At 55.7% G+C, this 14,034-nt stretch overlaps 1 protein-coding gene across 6 annotated transcripts in view; it reads right to left on the reverse strand.

Annotated features, from left to right (window-relative positions):
- Positions 1-207: 207 nt before the first annotated feature.
- Positions 208-14,034, reverse strand: part of NCAN (neurocan) — an 86,822-nt gene continuing 72,995 nt past the window's right edge. For 2 of the 6 annotated variants that reach the window (XM_043502678.1, XM_038384316.2), the window contains exons 10-15: positions 13,277-13,390; positions 11,397-11,555; positions 7,836-7,918; positions 6,668-6,812; positions 4,013-4,195; positions 415-3,224 (exon numbers count right to left, since the gene is read on the reverse strand). In XM_043502678.1, coding sequence (XP_043358613.1) covers positions 3,079-3,224; positions 4,013-4,195; positions 6,668-6,812; positions 7,836-7,918; positions 11,397-11,555; positions 13,277-13,390 — 830 coding nt within the window. In that variant the 3' untranslated portion in view covers positions 415-3,078. Of the gene's footprint in view, positions 351-414; positions 3,229-4,012; positions 4,196-6,667; positions 6,813-7,835; positions 7,919-11,396; positions 11,556-13,276; positions 13,391-14,034 lie in introns of those variants that run through there. The other 4 variants (XM_038384321.2, XM_038384319.2, XM_038384317.2 and 1 more) reach the window with 3 other exon arrangements.

Consider the following 14,034-nt stretch of genomic DNA (forward strand, 5'->3'; position numbering starts at 1 on the left):
GTAAACTAGTGGGACCTTTCCCTTGCACCAAAGAAGGGCAGCTGCAGGTGTCAATTAGTTTTTAACTTGAAATATGTCATGCCTAGATCTTGCCCTCTCCCCACCCCTTGAGACTTCAAGTCTTTGGAGTTTTAGGATGGAACAGCCAAAAAAAAAATATCCATTTTTTTTAAGGTTCATTTAAATGGAAATAGGAAGACAGGAATTTTTTTTTAAAAGAATGACAGAATATAATTATGTGCAGTAGCAATCCAGCAGCAGTGAAGTTTGGAATTAGCTGCAGAAAGATGCCCTCACAGCATTAAATTAGCCGAGCGCGGGAGCCAGGAGTCACAGCTGTGTCACTGCATCTGGGAAAGGAAATGGAAGGCAAAAAAATAATAACAATAATAATAAAAGGCAAAGCAGATTGCAGGGGCTTATTAACTGTTAAAAAAATTTATTAAAATGTCCAGCAATACAGAAACGCAGATGTCATCAGTGCCACGGGGGGTTGGGGATACAGGACACTGTGGTCACATCGCAAACAGCAGAGACGGGAAAGCGGCTGGCTGCGTTGTCACACACGCGCGCACACACGCACACACCAAATCAACCCGAATGACGACAAACAGAAAAAAAACCCTAACCACAAAACAAACTGGGAGGGCCTTGATCCTGCAAAGGCATTGGGACCGATTCTGCCAACATTGGGGGAAATTCAGCCTCCTCCCTGTGCGAAATACCCAGCACAAGGCCTATGTGCCATGCAAGGCTACGACTGCTCTGGAGCTGAAGGTGTCATTTGCAATGAGCCACAGCAGTGCTGTCCGTGGGATGGCCCAGCAGGCCCAGGAATGAGCCCATCTGTGGCCCTAGGTAACATGTCCAGGGCTACATTCCTATTTCAGGTGCACTGGCATGATCAGGTGCAGCCATGCAAGTTGGATATGACACCTCCAACTCCGGCACAGACCCACCATCCCTTGGTGTAAATCAGTCCAGCTCCTTCGGATGCAAAGGAGAGGCAACGGGGCTAGTGGACAGGACTGGGAAGGGCGGGGTTCCAGTCCTGCCACTGCCTTGGGGGAGTCACTTCCCCCCTCAGGGCCTCTGCTTCACTTTTTGCGCTTTGTCTGTTCAGGCTGTGAGCTCTGTGGGGCTGGGCCAGCTCTGCTGTGCAGCGACTGGCACAATGGGGCCCAATCTTATTTGGGGGCTCCAGGTGCTGCCATTCAAAAGGGGAGACTCTCAGTTTGGATTGGTGCATAGTCCTTGGGCCGACCTCTTTCCACAGCTGAATTTCACTTGGGCAAGTTCCCTATTGTTCGAGGAGTCCCATTGAAATCGGCCAGGCAGCTCCAGTGAGGGTGGCAGAATCTAGCCCTTATGCACTGGGATAACTTTACTCACACGAGCAGCCCCACTGAAGTCAATGGGGCCAGAACCCCAGATGCTGTAAATCAGCCCAGCTCCACTGGAGTCAACAGGCCAGATCTGCAGCTGGTATAAACTGGTGTAGCTCCAACAGTGCTGATTTACCTCCGCAGAGGGCCTGGCCTGAGGGGATTGCTCATGTCACTTTTGTAAGATCTGTGCTTTAAAATGGCAAAGAAAATGAAAAGCAGACCCTGGATCCTTGGTATGTCTGTCCTGGGGCAGGGGCTGGAGACGGGAAGAACCATCAGCACAGAAATAAAGTGTAACGGCCTGCTGCTGCCTACACTACCAGACCCAAGGGGGAAGGGATGGAAAGGCGAGAACAGACCCCGCCCTGAAGGGTTTTCGTTTGTTTTCTGTTGAGAAGCATCCCAACACCAGAGCAATACTGGATATCAAGGGACGCCTGCTCCCCCTTGTCTTTCCTACTGTGCGTTTTCTACCCGTTGCCTCTTGCCCTGGGGAAAGGAAGATAGCAAATAAAATGAAGACAGATGGAAGCGAAGGGATTCCAAGATGACCACTGCGTTGTAACCTGTTGGTGGCTGGGATTTGCTTTGCTTTCCCGGTCTGTTGGGGAGACCGAAGCTGGAAAAGGATCGTCACCTATTCAGCCAGGACTCTGGTGTGGGCTCCTACGGGACCTGCCCTTGGTTTTAGTAAGGACGTTTGTTTCCCAATACAGAGAAACCTTCAGTGCTGTGAGTGTGAGCATGTGTCCTGCTCTGAGCTTCTGCTCTTCTAGCCAGTCAGGAAACTGCTGGGTCCGAAAGGAAGAGAACGGAACATCGATGCCACCGGGGGAAGGAGCAGAAGAGGGGGCCTGACAGAGAGGGGACTATAAGGACCTGCTACTTGGGGGAGGGAGGGAAGGGAGGGCAAAAAGGAATGGGGGGGTTGTTTATTAAAAAACTGGAGTCTCCCTTGAAGAAGGCCAGTGGAATTGGGGATGAGGAGTCACACTGGGGTTTTGCCCAGAAGAGGAGCCCAAGCAAAGGAGCCAGAGATGGGGAGGGGAACTGTCTGTCCTGCCTCCCTGGGAACAAGGGCCAGATCCCAGGTGGAGTGAATCTGCCAAGCTCCACTGGAGTCAGCGGGGACGTCGACATTCCCAAAACAACCCCCTGCAGTAAGTCTCAGAGGCTGGGCTCTGAGACTCGCTGCTGCAGGGTTGTTTTGCTGTGTAGACGTACCAAACCGGGCCAAAGCCCTCCCCTCCCTCCACCGGTGTGAATCAGTGTAAAGCCACTGAAGTGGACAGTGGCCTCAGTTTACAGTAGCTGAGGATCAGGCCCTGCATGGACGTGCAAGGACAGTATGGACCCATCCCGGGAGCCTGGTCTGGCCTCTGCGCTCAGTGGGAGTCGGGATGGGTGGGGCCGAACAACTTGACCCTATGTGGTGCTGAGCAGCTCCTGTGAGGGACTGAGCACTGAGCAGGGTCAAGGCCTTGTGTATGCACAGAGGGACACAAATGCACACACACGTACCGCCCCAGGCACACAGGCGATGGGGACTGGGGGCGTCCTAAGGAATTAAAACAAAGGGGTTTAGAAAAGGGGGGTTGGGGGGGGTCAGTAAAAGTTGCCCTTTCCCATCACACACACGTGCCTGGCTCATGCCGGGGCGGGGGGGGGGGAAGGGACTTGTGCTTGCTCATCACCAGCCTCTAGAAGTAGTTGCCTTCCTCCATCCAGTCCAAGTGGAGCTGCTTCCTGTGTTTTCTCCTCTCCTTGCGGGAGTTGTGATGGTGGCGCGGGTGGTTATGGTGGTGGCGGTGGTGGCGCCGGGTTCTGTGGGACCTTCTGGCTAACAGAGGCAAAGAGGAGAAGGGGGAGGTGCGTTACCGTGGGGCTAAGCCACAAATGCCCCCCACCCCCGGGGGTCGAAGCCGAAGAAGAGAGGACAGGACACTGGAATCCTCCCATGTCGGCGCTACAGGGTGGGGCGGATGGGCATTGCACTGCGACAGGTGGCATCTTTGGGACGGGACAGCAGACGAAGGCTCGTCTTCACTGCAGTATTAGCTTGAGGTATAGCTCCAGTGTGGCCCCACCTCAACTCTCGTCCACACACGCACACAGCTTTAATCCTAGTTAAGTGGCGCTTTAAACTGGAGTGATCTGACCCAGGTGTGTGTGCGCGGACGTTTGAATGCTGCAGCTGCAGTGGGGATGAGTTACAACAGCCCAGCAGCTGCTAACCCGACCCCTCTGCGCAGTTCCAGCACTGGTGTGCAGTGAGATCACACCCATTTGAGTGGAGGAACGTGCACTGATCGGCAGTGAAGACAAAGCCTGAGGGCTACCTCCGGTGCAGCCACTTCTGGGGTGGAATGCAGCAACTGATCAGCATTCTCCATTTGAGAGCGCAGGGCAGTGTAAGCATAGAGCGATGCCCCTGGGATCTGGCCAGGACACTGGGGCTAAATGCCTCCTCCCTCCGGGGAAGGGGCCTGGTGTTTCACCCCCAGCACAGCTACCTTCAGCGCCCAGTGAGTAATGGTGGGTTTGTCTATAGAGAGGCTGGAGATGCCCTGAGAACTGTCCCCTCCCCCAGCCCCCCTGGGAAGGGGTGGGAAGCTGGCACTAACGTTTTGTGCAGAGGATTTTTGGTCTGTCCCACTTCCCGTTGCTGTGGCACTTGATGGTGGGGACGTGCCTCTGGGTGAAGCCATCCCCGCACTGGTACCGGACGGTCGAGTGGATAGTGTACTTCTCCTTCTGCTTGCCAATGGGGAAGGCATTCTCCACGGCCGGGGGCGGCCCGCACAGCACTGCACAGGGGGCAAGGCCACAGGCATGGTTACAAGAGAGCAGGGGCAGAGGGGGCTGCGGACAGTGCCCTCCGTTGGATGCAAATGGGTCATGGCCTGTGGCCTGCTGGCAGGATACCAGAGCAGCCCTTGATTGGGCAAAGCATGGGCACCAGAGGCCCTACACTGGTCTGCAAACCACCAGCTTTTGGACTCAGCTGGAGAGCTGCCTCTGCCCCCTGCATCTGAGTTCATGGAGTTTGGGGAGGGCCAGCCAGACCCACTTCACTGCACTTTGCAGTTTCCTCAGCTCCAACGCTCCAGGCTATGGATGGAGGCTGGATTTAGCAAGCAGTGGGGCTGGGTTTGGGACCACGGGGCATCAGCAGAGCTGTGTGCGGGGAGCCCAGGGCTAGGAGAGCAGGGGTTTCACTGAAGTTGCCAGTAAGTGGGACCCAGTGGTGCTGGTGGGGCAAACCCTATTTTCTGTGCAATATCTGAGCCCCTCACAATGCAATGCTTACAGCACCCCCCGGGGCAGGGCTAGGCTATTATTCCCATTGTGTAGATGGGGAACTGAGGCCCAGAGAGGCCTAGAACTGGACCAGTCAAGGTATTTAGGTGCAGATAGATTCTTCTGAAAATCCCACTAGGTGCCTAACTCCCAGTGGTTTCAGCACCTTGACAAATCCAATGATAAGTGACTCACCCACGGAGTCCATGGCAGGGCAGGAAACAGAACCCAGCATAGGGCCGTGAACAGCTGGCAGAATAACCCAGGCCCTGCCCCCCTACAGCAGCCAAGGGGCCCATGTGGTCCTCTGTTCTGCCTCTTGTAGTACATGAGACCAGATGCCTTCAGAGGAAGGTGTAATTGTGGCAGAGCCCAAAGAGGAAATTGGAGCAGAACCTGGGCGCATCTGCCCAGCCCCCCCATCCTGTCCTTAAACGCCTGTTCAGAGCCTTCATGTTTTTTCCATTCCATCAGGCTCCCTATGAAATACGCCCGTTGTCTCCCGCTCTGCCCTGCAGTTCCACCGCACTGCTTATGGAATACAGAACGTGTCAGGAAGCCGCCAGCGGCTGCTGTATAAATCCAATCTATGGAGAGGGCTCCTTTGACAGATTTGCGCCAAGGTGTTCTGGAGGATTTACATATTTAATTAATGGCCTTATCGGGACAAATATATCATTACATACAGTGGCTGGGATTCTGGAGCGTCTTTCTCGGCTCACCGTGAACAGCTGGAGGTTAATATAACTTTCAAGATAAGGAATGAGAACTTAATAGTTTTAATGGTGGCCTATTAAGCAATTTAAAGCAGAGGGGGGAGAATTAAGCAGTAAAAAAGATGAGATTAAGCGAGGTTATTTGGATTTTCTTTGTTGAGGGGTGCAAAGGGTAGCAAAAGAGAACGAGGGGGGGAAGCCACTTGTGACTTGGGCTTCTTCTTTGCACGTCTAGCCTGAATCTGATTTGCCACCTTCCACTGAGAGGCAGCATGAGTCCACGCAGAAATCTCTCTCCAGGGTGTGGGGGGAGCGCCGGATTTACAGCCGTAAAATGGGTTTGGCTGGCAACCAGCAAAACTCTCCTCTGAGGGGGATTAGATTGAATGCAGCCTGGCTGGCACTGACAGGCCCTCAAAATTCATGACCCATCCCCCAAATCAGGAGGTTGGCTTAAACATCAGGTTCTTTTTCATTTGCCTTCTGAAATTTGAGACCTTTGGAGCCCTATGTTCCCGCTCTTCTCTGCAGCTGAGAGGGCTAACATGTCACTTTAGAAAAGAAAAGAAAGCTGAGATTCTCATATGACTCCAGGAGCTGGGGCTTGAAGAAAACCACCAAGTATCACAAGTTTCGTGATGAACAGTGAGAGTTGGAAAAGCAGCCCACTTCTAAGCTGACCTCACCAGCTAGCCTCCCTGGGCTGCCCCACCCTGCAGCACTGACCTCTCTGGCTCCCTGCCTGCACCCGGGTCAGGGTGGCTAGAAGTCACCCCTCTGTTTCAACAGGGCCCATCTCGGCCCAGAGTCGGACTGAGCCCTGAAGCAAGCGCAGCCGAGGGCCACTGCTGGAGCTTGCTAGGCCAGCAGGACGGAGCCTCCCTTGGCCCAGCAACTCACTTGCTGCAGACTTGTCAACAGGGGTTAATTTAATTCTGCATTGTTCTCAGTGGGGGAGGGGAGGAGGAACTTCTCCTTGTTCTCACTGGGAGCTACTGACTCTTGAAACCTTCTCCCTCCCCACCCACCCACCCACATAACATCCCCAGCCACCTCCACTTCCCACTAGCTCACCAGCTACAAACCCAGCCAATTTATAGTTCCATTGGCCCCACCCCTCTTTCCCATTCAGCCAATCAGAGGCTGACCCTGGTCACCTGCCAAGAGGAGCTGCCTCCTCCGGCCCCCAGCCAGCAGCAGCTGGGGGAGTCTGGGGGAGCAAAGGAAGGAGGGGGCTGCGGAGCAGGGGCTGTGGCGGGGTACCTGTGCCTTTCTTGCAGATGTATGGCAGGTTGTAGTTGCAGGGGACGTCGTTCCACTTGCCGATCTCGTGGGACACCAGCACCACGCAGTCCTCGCCGCCCGCGAAGAAGTTGTCGGGCTGGTTCTCCCTCCAGTTCTCATATTGCTGGTGGGAAAGAGGGTGGCAATCACAGCCCCTTGCTCGCGGGCCCTTGCCTGCCCCCCCCCCACCGCCCCACCAGGGGACCAGCCAGCCCTTCAGGGACCCTCTGCACTGCTCTCTTCAGGACAAAGTGGGGGCAGCAGCCAGGGTAGGAGCCCCTTGGAGCAGGGTACAGGCTGCCCCAGGCCTTGGCCGTGTCCCCTCGATTTACACTAGTGATAATACCCCTGTTTATTCCAGGGGGCCTCCCAGAAATTAGAGGGGGACTGAGCCAACTGCTGGCCAGACTCACCATGTGGTGCCCTGCACCGATAGCTGGGTATTAGGCTCAGGGCTGCTCAGGCTGTTTGCCCCCCCACCTCCCCCCATGGTTCGGCTGGGTTGTATCCCCCCTACCCAAACTCAAAGTGATGCCCATGTGAGCCAGAGGCAGAGGCTCGCCTGGCTGGGCCAGAGTGGGGCCTCTGAGCCTGCTAGCTTCTGGGGGTGATACGCTGCATTCTCTGACTGCATGGAGTGGGGAGGCCAGGCCCGTGGTCACACGCTCACCCATGTTGTTTTGCACACCCACCCACCCACAATCACAGGTTATCACACACTCACACCCATGTGCATACCCATGTTTACACAGTAGCACACACACACATTTATGTGCACATTCACGCTTGCATGCATTGGCACATGTGCACACTCATGCATACTGAACCCCTCCACACACCTCCCAGGCACCTCCCTCTTTCTTTTCCATATTCCTCAGACATGCACATATTCACACTCACTCCTCTGTGACTCCAGGTATGCACTCCCTTGCACGCTTCCCCCCACACCTCACTATTCCCCTGGGGCTCCCCTCCCCTTTATATCGGGCACGTGCATGTTCCCAAGCTGGGCCCAAGTGGCCAATGGGCATTTTATAACCCCAGGTCATTTTATAACCCTTGGGCCAAGGCTGGATCAAACAGGACAACACCATGCTGAGGCCCGGGGCAGCAAAGACGCTCCCTGCCAGAGGTGCTCCAAACTCACCAGGCCAGTGTTATCCGTCCACTGGAAATCCTGCTCCACAATCCGGTCATTGAGCCCGATCCAGGTGTTCTCGTGCCCAAAGCCTGGGGAGAGTCACACAAGAGACACACATGACTGTCTCAGTGGGACTGGAGCCCAAGTCACTGCGTAGGCAGCAGCTGTGCTACACAACCAGGAAAGCACTTGCTAGAGCAGATCACTGGTCTTGGCAGGGATCACATTAAATGCTACTGGATGGTACGTTCCAGGGAACTAGAACTTGGCACCAAACTCTGCTTCTCTTCCTGTGTAAGCTGTGTAATACTAGATAGCTAGTGTGTCATGCTCCATCCCAGTGATGGCTGCATTTCCTTGATGGCTGATATTTACCTATTACTTTACCAGCTGCACCCAGAGTCTACCTGGGGCACTTCTGCTGGATGGGCCTGTGGGTTTTCATCCATAGACATCAATGCACTTTCAAAGATTGTGTTAGTGTCGTTTTACAGATGGGGAAACTGAGGCACATAGCAGGGCTGTCACTGGCCCAATGTCACACACTGAGTCCAGTGAGAGAGCTGGGAATAGAACCCAGGAGTCCTGACCTCCAGCTCTCAGGTCTAACACCAGAGCTTGGGATAAAATGCCAGGAGTCCTGATGGCCTGATGTGGACTGAGTTTCAGTGGGGCTCAGCCAAGGTCTTATGCCCCAGGAAACACCAGCACTGCTGGCACTAATTGAGACGTCAGTGCCAGGGCTGGGAATAGAGCCCAGGGGTCCTGGCTCCCTCTTTGTCATCCCTCCCCACAACAACTCCCACCCTCCCACTGGATCCTTTGCAGAGGCTGCTGGAGATGGGGTGCTGCCCATTGGCAGGGGGGTCCCTCGTGCCGGTTTTGTTGGGTCGAGGAAGAATCAGCGGACAGAGAACTGACCTGCACTGTCAGTGCTCAGATACTATGGAACCCTTCAGTGCCCCAGCGATGGGGCTGTACAAGACCCAAGAGAGAGACTTGGAACTGGTTTTGTTGTTCAGGGTCATCTGTTCATAGTGGGGCCAATCCTGCAAGAAACTGAGCACCCCATAGGAGGGGCTGAGTGCCCTGATTTCCCATTGATGCCAGTGCTCAGCTCAGTACCTAGCATGATGTGAGACCAGCCAATTCCGAGTGGCAGGACGGGCCTCGGACACGGCAGCCCATGCCCCGTGCAGGCCTTTCCCGACTGCACAGCGGTGGATGGAAAAGGCAGAGCAGAGACTGAGCAAAAAATAAAAAATAAAGAAGCCAACCTTCATTTCCCAGTGTGGCTGGGTCCCCTCTGCAGCACCCGCTCCACTGACCGGGTAAATGGCCCAAGTAAAGAAGCAGCATTGAACAGATGCCCCTGCCTGCAAATCGGTGCAGGGATGGCTCCGCGGATGGTTATTTGACCCTGGGCTCTCAGCTGGCAGGTGCACTGGGCGGGGGAAGAGGTTGGATGGGCGCCAGCTCAGCAACAGGGACTGGAAGAGAGCTGGGGCCTGCTGAGACCTGCGGGAGGCGTGTGTGCAGGGGAGGGGCTGAGTGGAGGAAGAGGCACCAGGAGCTTGGCCAAACCAAAAGGGTTTGTGCAGGAGGCTGGATTGGAGCCACTGGAGAACGAAGTCTTCTGTCTAGCTGCAGGCACAGGAAACGGGGCAACCCCGTGCCCATGTGCTGGACCGAGCGGGACCCGCTCTAGGGGGGAGCAGGGCACTGAGATGGCACAATTGGTCCCAATGAGGATGAAGGCTTTATGGTGTGTGTGCTCTGAGGCCCAGCAAATTCACTCCACACAGATCCCTGAGCCACCCATCAGAAAGCAACATATCCTGGCCGTGCTGCCCCACGCCACTTCCCTCCAGCCCCAGCAACAGGCGGGATGCTGCATTTCCATGACGAGCCCCCGAGCTGGCCAGGCCCCCACAGCACCTCTTTGGCTCTTGGCCCAATAAACTCCCGGCAGAGAACGGCCTCTCCCAGCCAGAGCATGTCCGAACATGGAGCTTCTCTCGCACGGGAGACTCAGCACTTGGCGAATCAGAACAAACCTGAGGGGGCTGGAAATCTCCCCCGAGGCGTCCGCTGGCCAGGTTTTGTGTCGGAAAAATTCCCCAATTTTGTTTCAAAACAAACTTTTTGCTTTAGAATTTCTGTTTTTTCCTCCCCATTTTTATATCACCCGCCTCGTTCTGTCCATTATTTCATGCCAGGGCAGTAGTGACCGTAGATCAAGGCACGTTGTGCGATGCACCAGAGCTACTGCCGATTTCTGACATCATGTAACCAGGGGAATTGGAACAATGTGTATAGTGTGGGGGAGGGGAGAGGGTCATTGAACAAGACTGTAAACCCTGTATATGATGGAAACCACTTCAAGCCAGGGGGTTCTGCTGTGCCTCCAGCACCCCTAGTTCCAGCAACCCTAGTTCCAGTGCCCCCTCCCACATCTGGCTGTGTAACCCACCCCCGGTGGGCAGGAAAACATGCATTTCGGAGTATTCCCCATTCAAAAGGGAGAAGCTCTTGAGAGAAGGGAGTGCTTTCATTTCACAGACAAAAGTGGGACATGACACAAGAGCTGGGAGCTGAAGTCAGACTTGAGATAAGAGGCACATTTTACCAGCAAGGGTAATTAACCATGGGAACAGCTCCACGGGGGAGGTGGTAAATTCTCCATCTCTAGGAGTCTTTACATCAAGAGTGGGCGTCTCAGCCACATGTTCCTCAACTCATGCAAGAGTGAGATTCTCTGGCCTGTGCCTTGCAGGAGGCCAGGCTAGATCATCACAAAACTCCGCTCGTCTGCAGCGCTTTGAGCAGCAGATCCCAGTGCGCTTTACAAAGAGGTCAGGATCCTTATCCCCATTTGATAGAAACTGAGGCACGGAGCGGCCATGTGTGATTTGCCCAGGGTCACCCAGCAGGGCAGTGGCAGAGCCAGGGGGTGAATCTAGGTCTCCCAAGTCCCAGTCCTGACTAGACTGGTCAGACTGGTCCCTTCTGGCCTTGGGAATCAGTTTGAGGTTTCCACGCACGACTAGAATCATTTCCTCAAAATTGCAATGGCCCCACTGCATCGGGCGTGGTTTCTGATTCCCTGTGAACCAGCGCCCTATGAATACCACTCACAAGGCTTGTGCTCCGGGCATTGCTGGGATTCGAGGGCCTGGCGCCCGCATAGGCGGTGAAGGCTCAGAGGCTTTCTACAATGCTTAACCCTGCATCCCTCAGCACATGGCCCCACTACAGAGTTGAGCTGCTCTAACTAGCCTGGGAGAGGATCCTGTATATTTCCCTACAGTGATCTCATGAACGCAGTGCAACTCTCCTTAGCATGAACACAGCTATACTGGGGGGACGGGGTTTATACCAGTGTAATCCTGTGCGGGAAGGTGAATGTGCTAGACCAGGACAAGGCGCCTTTATACCAGTGTAACTGCATCCACACTGGGACACCACCCTCTAACCGACCCTCTAACCTTGCATTGAAGCCGGGCTCCGCCCCGCCGCCCTCCCGGCCTACGTCAAGCTACAGGAGAAGGGAAGCACCCGCCCTACTGTTAATGAAGCCGTGCTCCTCTGGCGAGTGGATGCTGGCCAGGTGGCCGGCGCGCTGGCGGCAGTCCCGCTCTGCGTCCTCCCAGGAGCGCCGGTGCGCAAAGTAGCGGTAGCAGTGGCCCTGGAACTTGTGCCAGCCATGATCGCATCCTTCCGTGTCTGCCGCCAAGCGGGGAGAAATGGAATAGGTTAGCAAATGCGGTCAGCACCCCCGCATCGGTGCCAGTCTCCAGGTCAGGGCATTGGAGGAAGGACTCCTGGGTTCTATGCCCAGCTCTGACTGGGTGGGTGGTGCTGGGGCAGTGCCTGGCCTGCCCTATGACTCGCTTTCCTCCTCTCTCACTCAGGGGAAATGAGCTGTGACATGAAGCCCCAGTGTCTGCACAGCACCGGCGCTTGCGGCATGGAAGTTGCCAGCCAGCAGAGCCCAGGTCTGATAAACGCTCGGCAGCGGCGGGTGGATTTTCCCCAGAGCGCCGAGCGAATGAGCTGGGAAGGCAGGCAAAGCCCCATTCCCCATTGCGCTCCGCTGCTCAGTGGTATGGAGCGTGCCGCTGACACAGTTCCACTCCCAGAGGGGAGCAGATGGCTCATTCCCTGGCCTCAGAGCTGGGGCTTTGCTCACACGATCTTATTAAAAGAGTCCTTGTCTCTGGCAGCCAGGATGACAGCATGTGAGACGAGGCCGGGGCCTTGTGGCTGGTGCCAGGTGGGATGTTGCTGCAGGGAGGTTTCTTTCCTCAGTTCTGGTCTGGGGCTGCCAGGGCAGGTGGGGCAGGGCTGATGCTGGGGAAGTGCAAGCTCTGAATCGCACATGGACCAACAGTTTGGGATGAACCCCAAATCACCCAGAAATTCACTTGAAACTAGAGGTCTGCTCCAGCCTAATTTTAAAGACCAACCTGGCCCCGAGCCGAGCGGAACCTGACCCGAGGGCATTGAGACATTTTCAGAACCGACCCAACATCTCCCCTGAACCCGTGTCAGCACCGACGCCTCAGCCTAGTGGGGACTCCCTACTCCCCCTGCTCTGCATCTGCGATCCGTCCCTGGCTGTCTCCTGCCCGTGGAATGGCAGGTCTGAGACCCGACCCTCTCGTGCTGAGCTGTGCTGTGAACGCTGTGGAGCGAGGGGTGTGCAACCCCTTGGCCTCACTCACTTTGCAACATGCCCAGCACTCAGCGAAGGGGAAGCGCCTGGGAGGAGCTGCAACCCCCTGCCAGGAGGAGTTATTAGAGACGGCCTGGCTCAAGGGGTCTGGCTGGTCTTAGACCTAAGTGACCCAAACCCGACACTCGGACCCATGTCCTATTGAGGTTGGGTTGGGCTGCAAGGCTCCACTTGAAAGTAAGTTTCACCTGGCTGCTCCGTCAGGCGCTTCCGTCTGTCTGTGTCCATCCTAGAGTCTCATCTATCCAACTCCTAGATCCTGGTCTGTCTGTCTAGCCATGCTTTCATTCCCAACGCCCCCGCCCAATTCCCAACATCCTGATCAATCTCTGGCTCGCTCTCCCTCCCTAGATCCTAGGGCATCAAGCTGTCCATCTGTCTGTCTGTCTGTCTTTCTATCCTGCACTCATCACTATGGAACCTGAGCGACAAGATTCGGGATCCCCTCCTCCTATCTCCAAACTTCGCAGTTGTGAGGCCAACCTACAAACAGGTCCCAGGTTTCCAGCCCACAGAGAGCCCCACTCAGACTGCCCCCAAAGCAAAACCCCAGATCCTGATCCCGGATCGAGACCTGATGTGGAACTTCCCTCCCCGGGGCTGTCTCTGATTTAACTCCATCCAGTCTAGGGTTGTTAAAGGGCCATGTTGCTAAGCGTGTTCCCAAGATCACCCTGCAGGCCAGGCCATGGGATGCCTCGGTTCTTACCTTTCTCGCACAGGCTCTCCCCATAGCTGGGCAGGCAGAGGCAGACGAAGGAGTTTATATCGTCGATGCAGGTGCCTCCGTTCTGACACGGGCTGGACAGGCAGTCGTCAATATCTGCCACGAGAGGCACACGACGGCTCAGGGCCCAGCAGTGATAGGCCCTCCCAGGCAGTGTCTGCGTTGGGGATGCACACACACACACACGCACTTCCACACACGTGTACACACATACATGCTTGCTCTAACTGACACGCTGAGGCTGACGGCGTGGGCGTTAAAGCCATGGCCCTCGCTGGGGGAGCTGCCTGGGCGAGGAACTGGTTCTGGGGGCGGGTATGTGCCAGCAGCTGGGATGCAATTTGACACAGCTTCTCTGGGGAGATAAAAGGGCTTAACAAGCTCCTGCTGACAGGACGTGGTGCTGTGGCCCCCAGGATCGGGCCCTGTGCCCCTGGGGCTTGGCCCCTGCCCTCCTTTATTTTCGTGGGTGAGGGTTTCCTGCAGCTCCCTCCCACATCGTGGAAACCAGAGCTGGGGAAGACCTGTCGGGACCCATTGGGTGGGGTCACTGTCCCTGGGGTACATGCTTCCTTTGGGGCCCCCCAGCAGTGGCCTCCCCTCTGGCTCAGAGACCTCCTACTCTCCAGCCCATTCCACCCCAGTGACACACACACTCCTGGGGCCACCGTTGATTCTCCCCCCTGCCCGCAGCCCAGGCAGATGCCTGCAGATCGTACCCATGCCCCTGAGTCTGTCCC

The sequence above is a fragment of the Dermochelys coriacea genome, chromosome 25, assembly GCF_009764565.3.
Source record: "Dermochelys coriacea isolate rDerCor1 chromosome 25, rDerCor1.pri.v4, whole genome shotgun sequence".
Taxonomy (NCBI): domain Eukaryota; kingdom Metazoa; phylum Chordata; order Testudines; family Dermochelyidae; genus Dermochelys; species Dermochelys coriacea.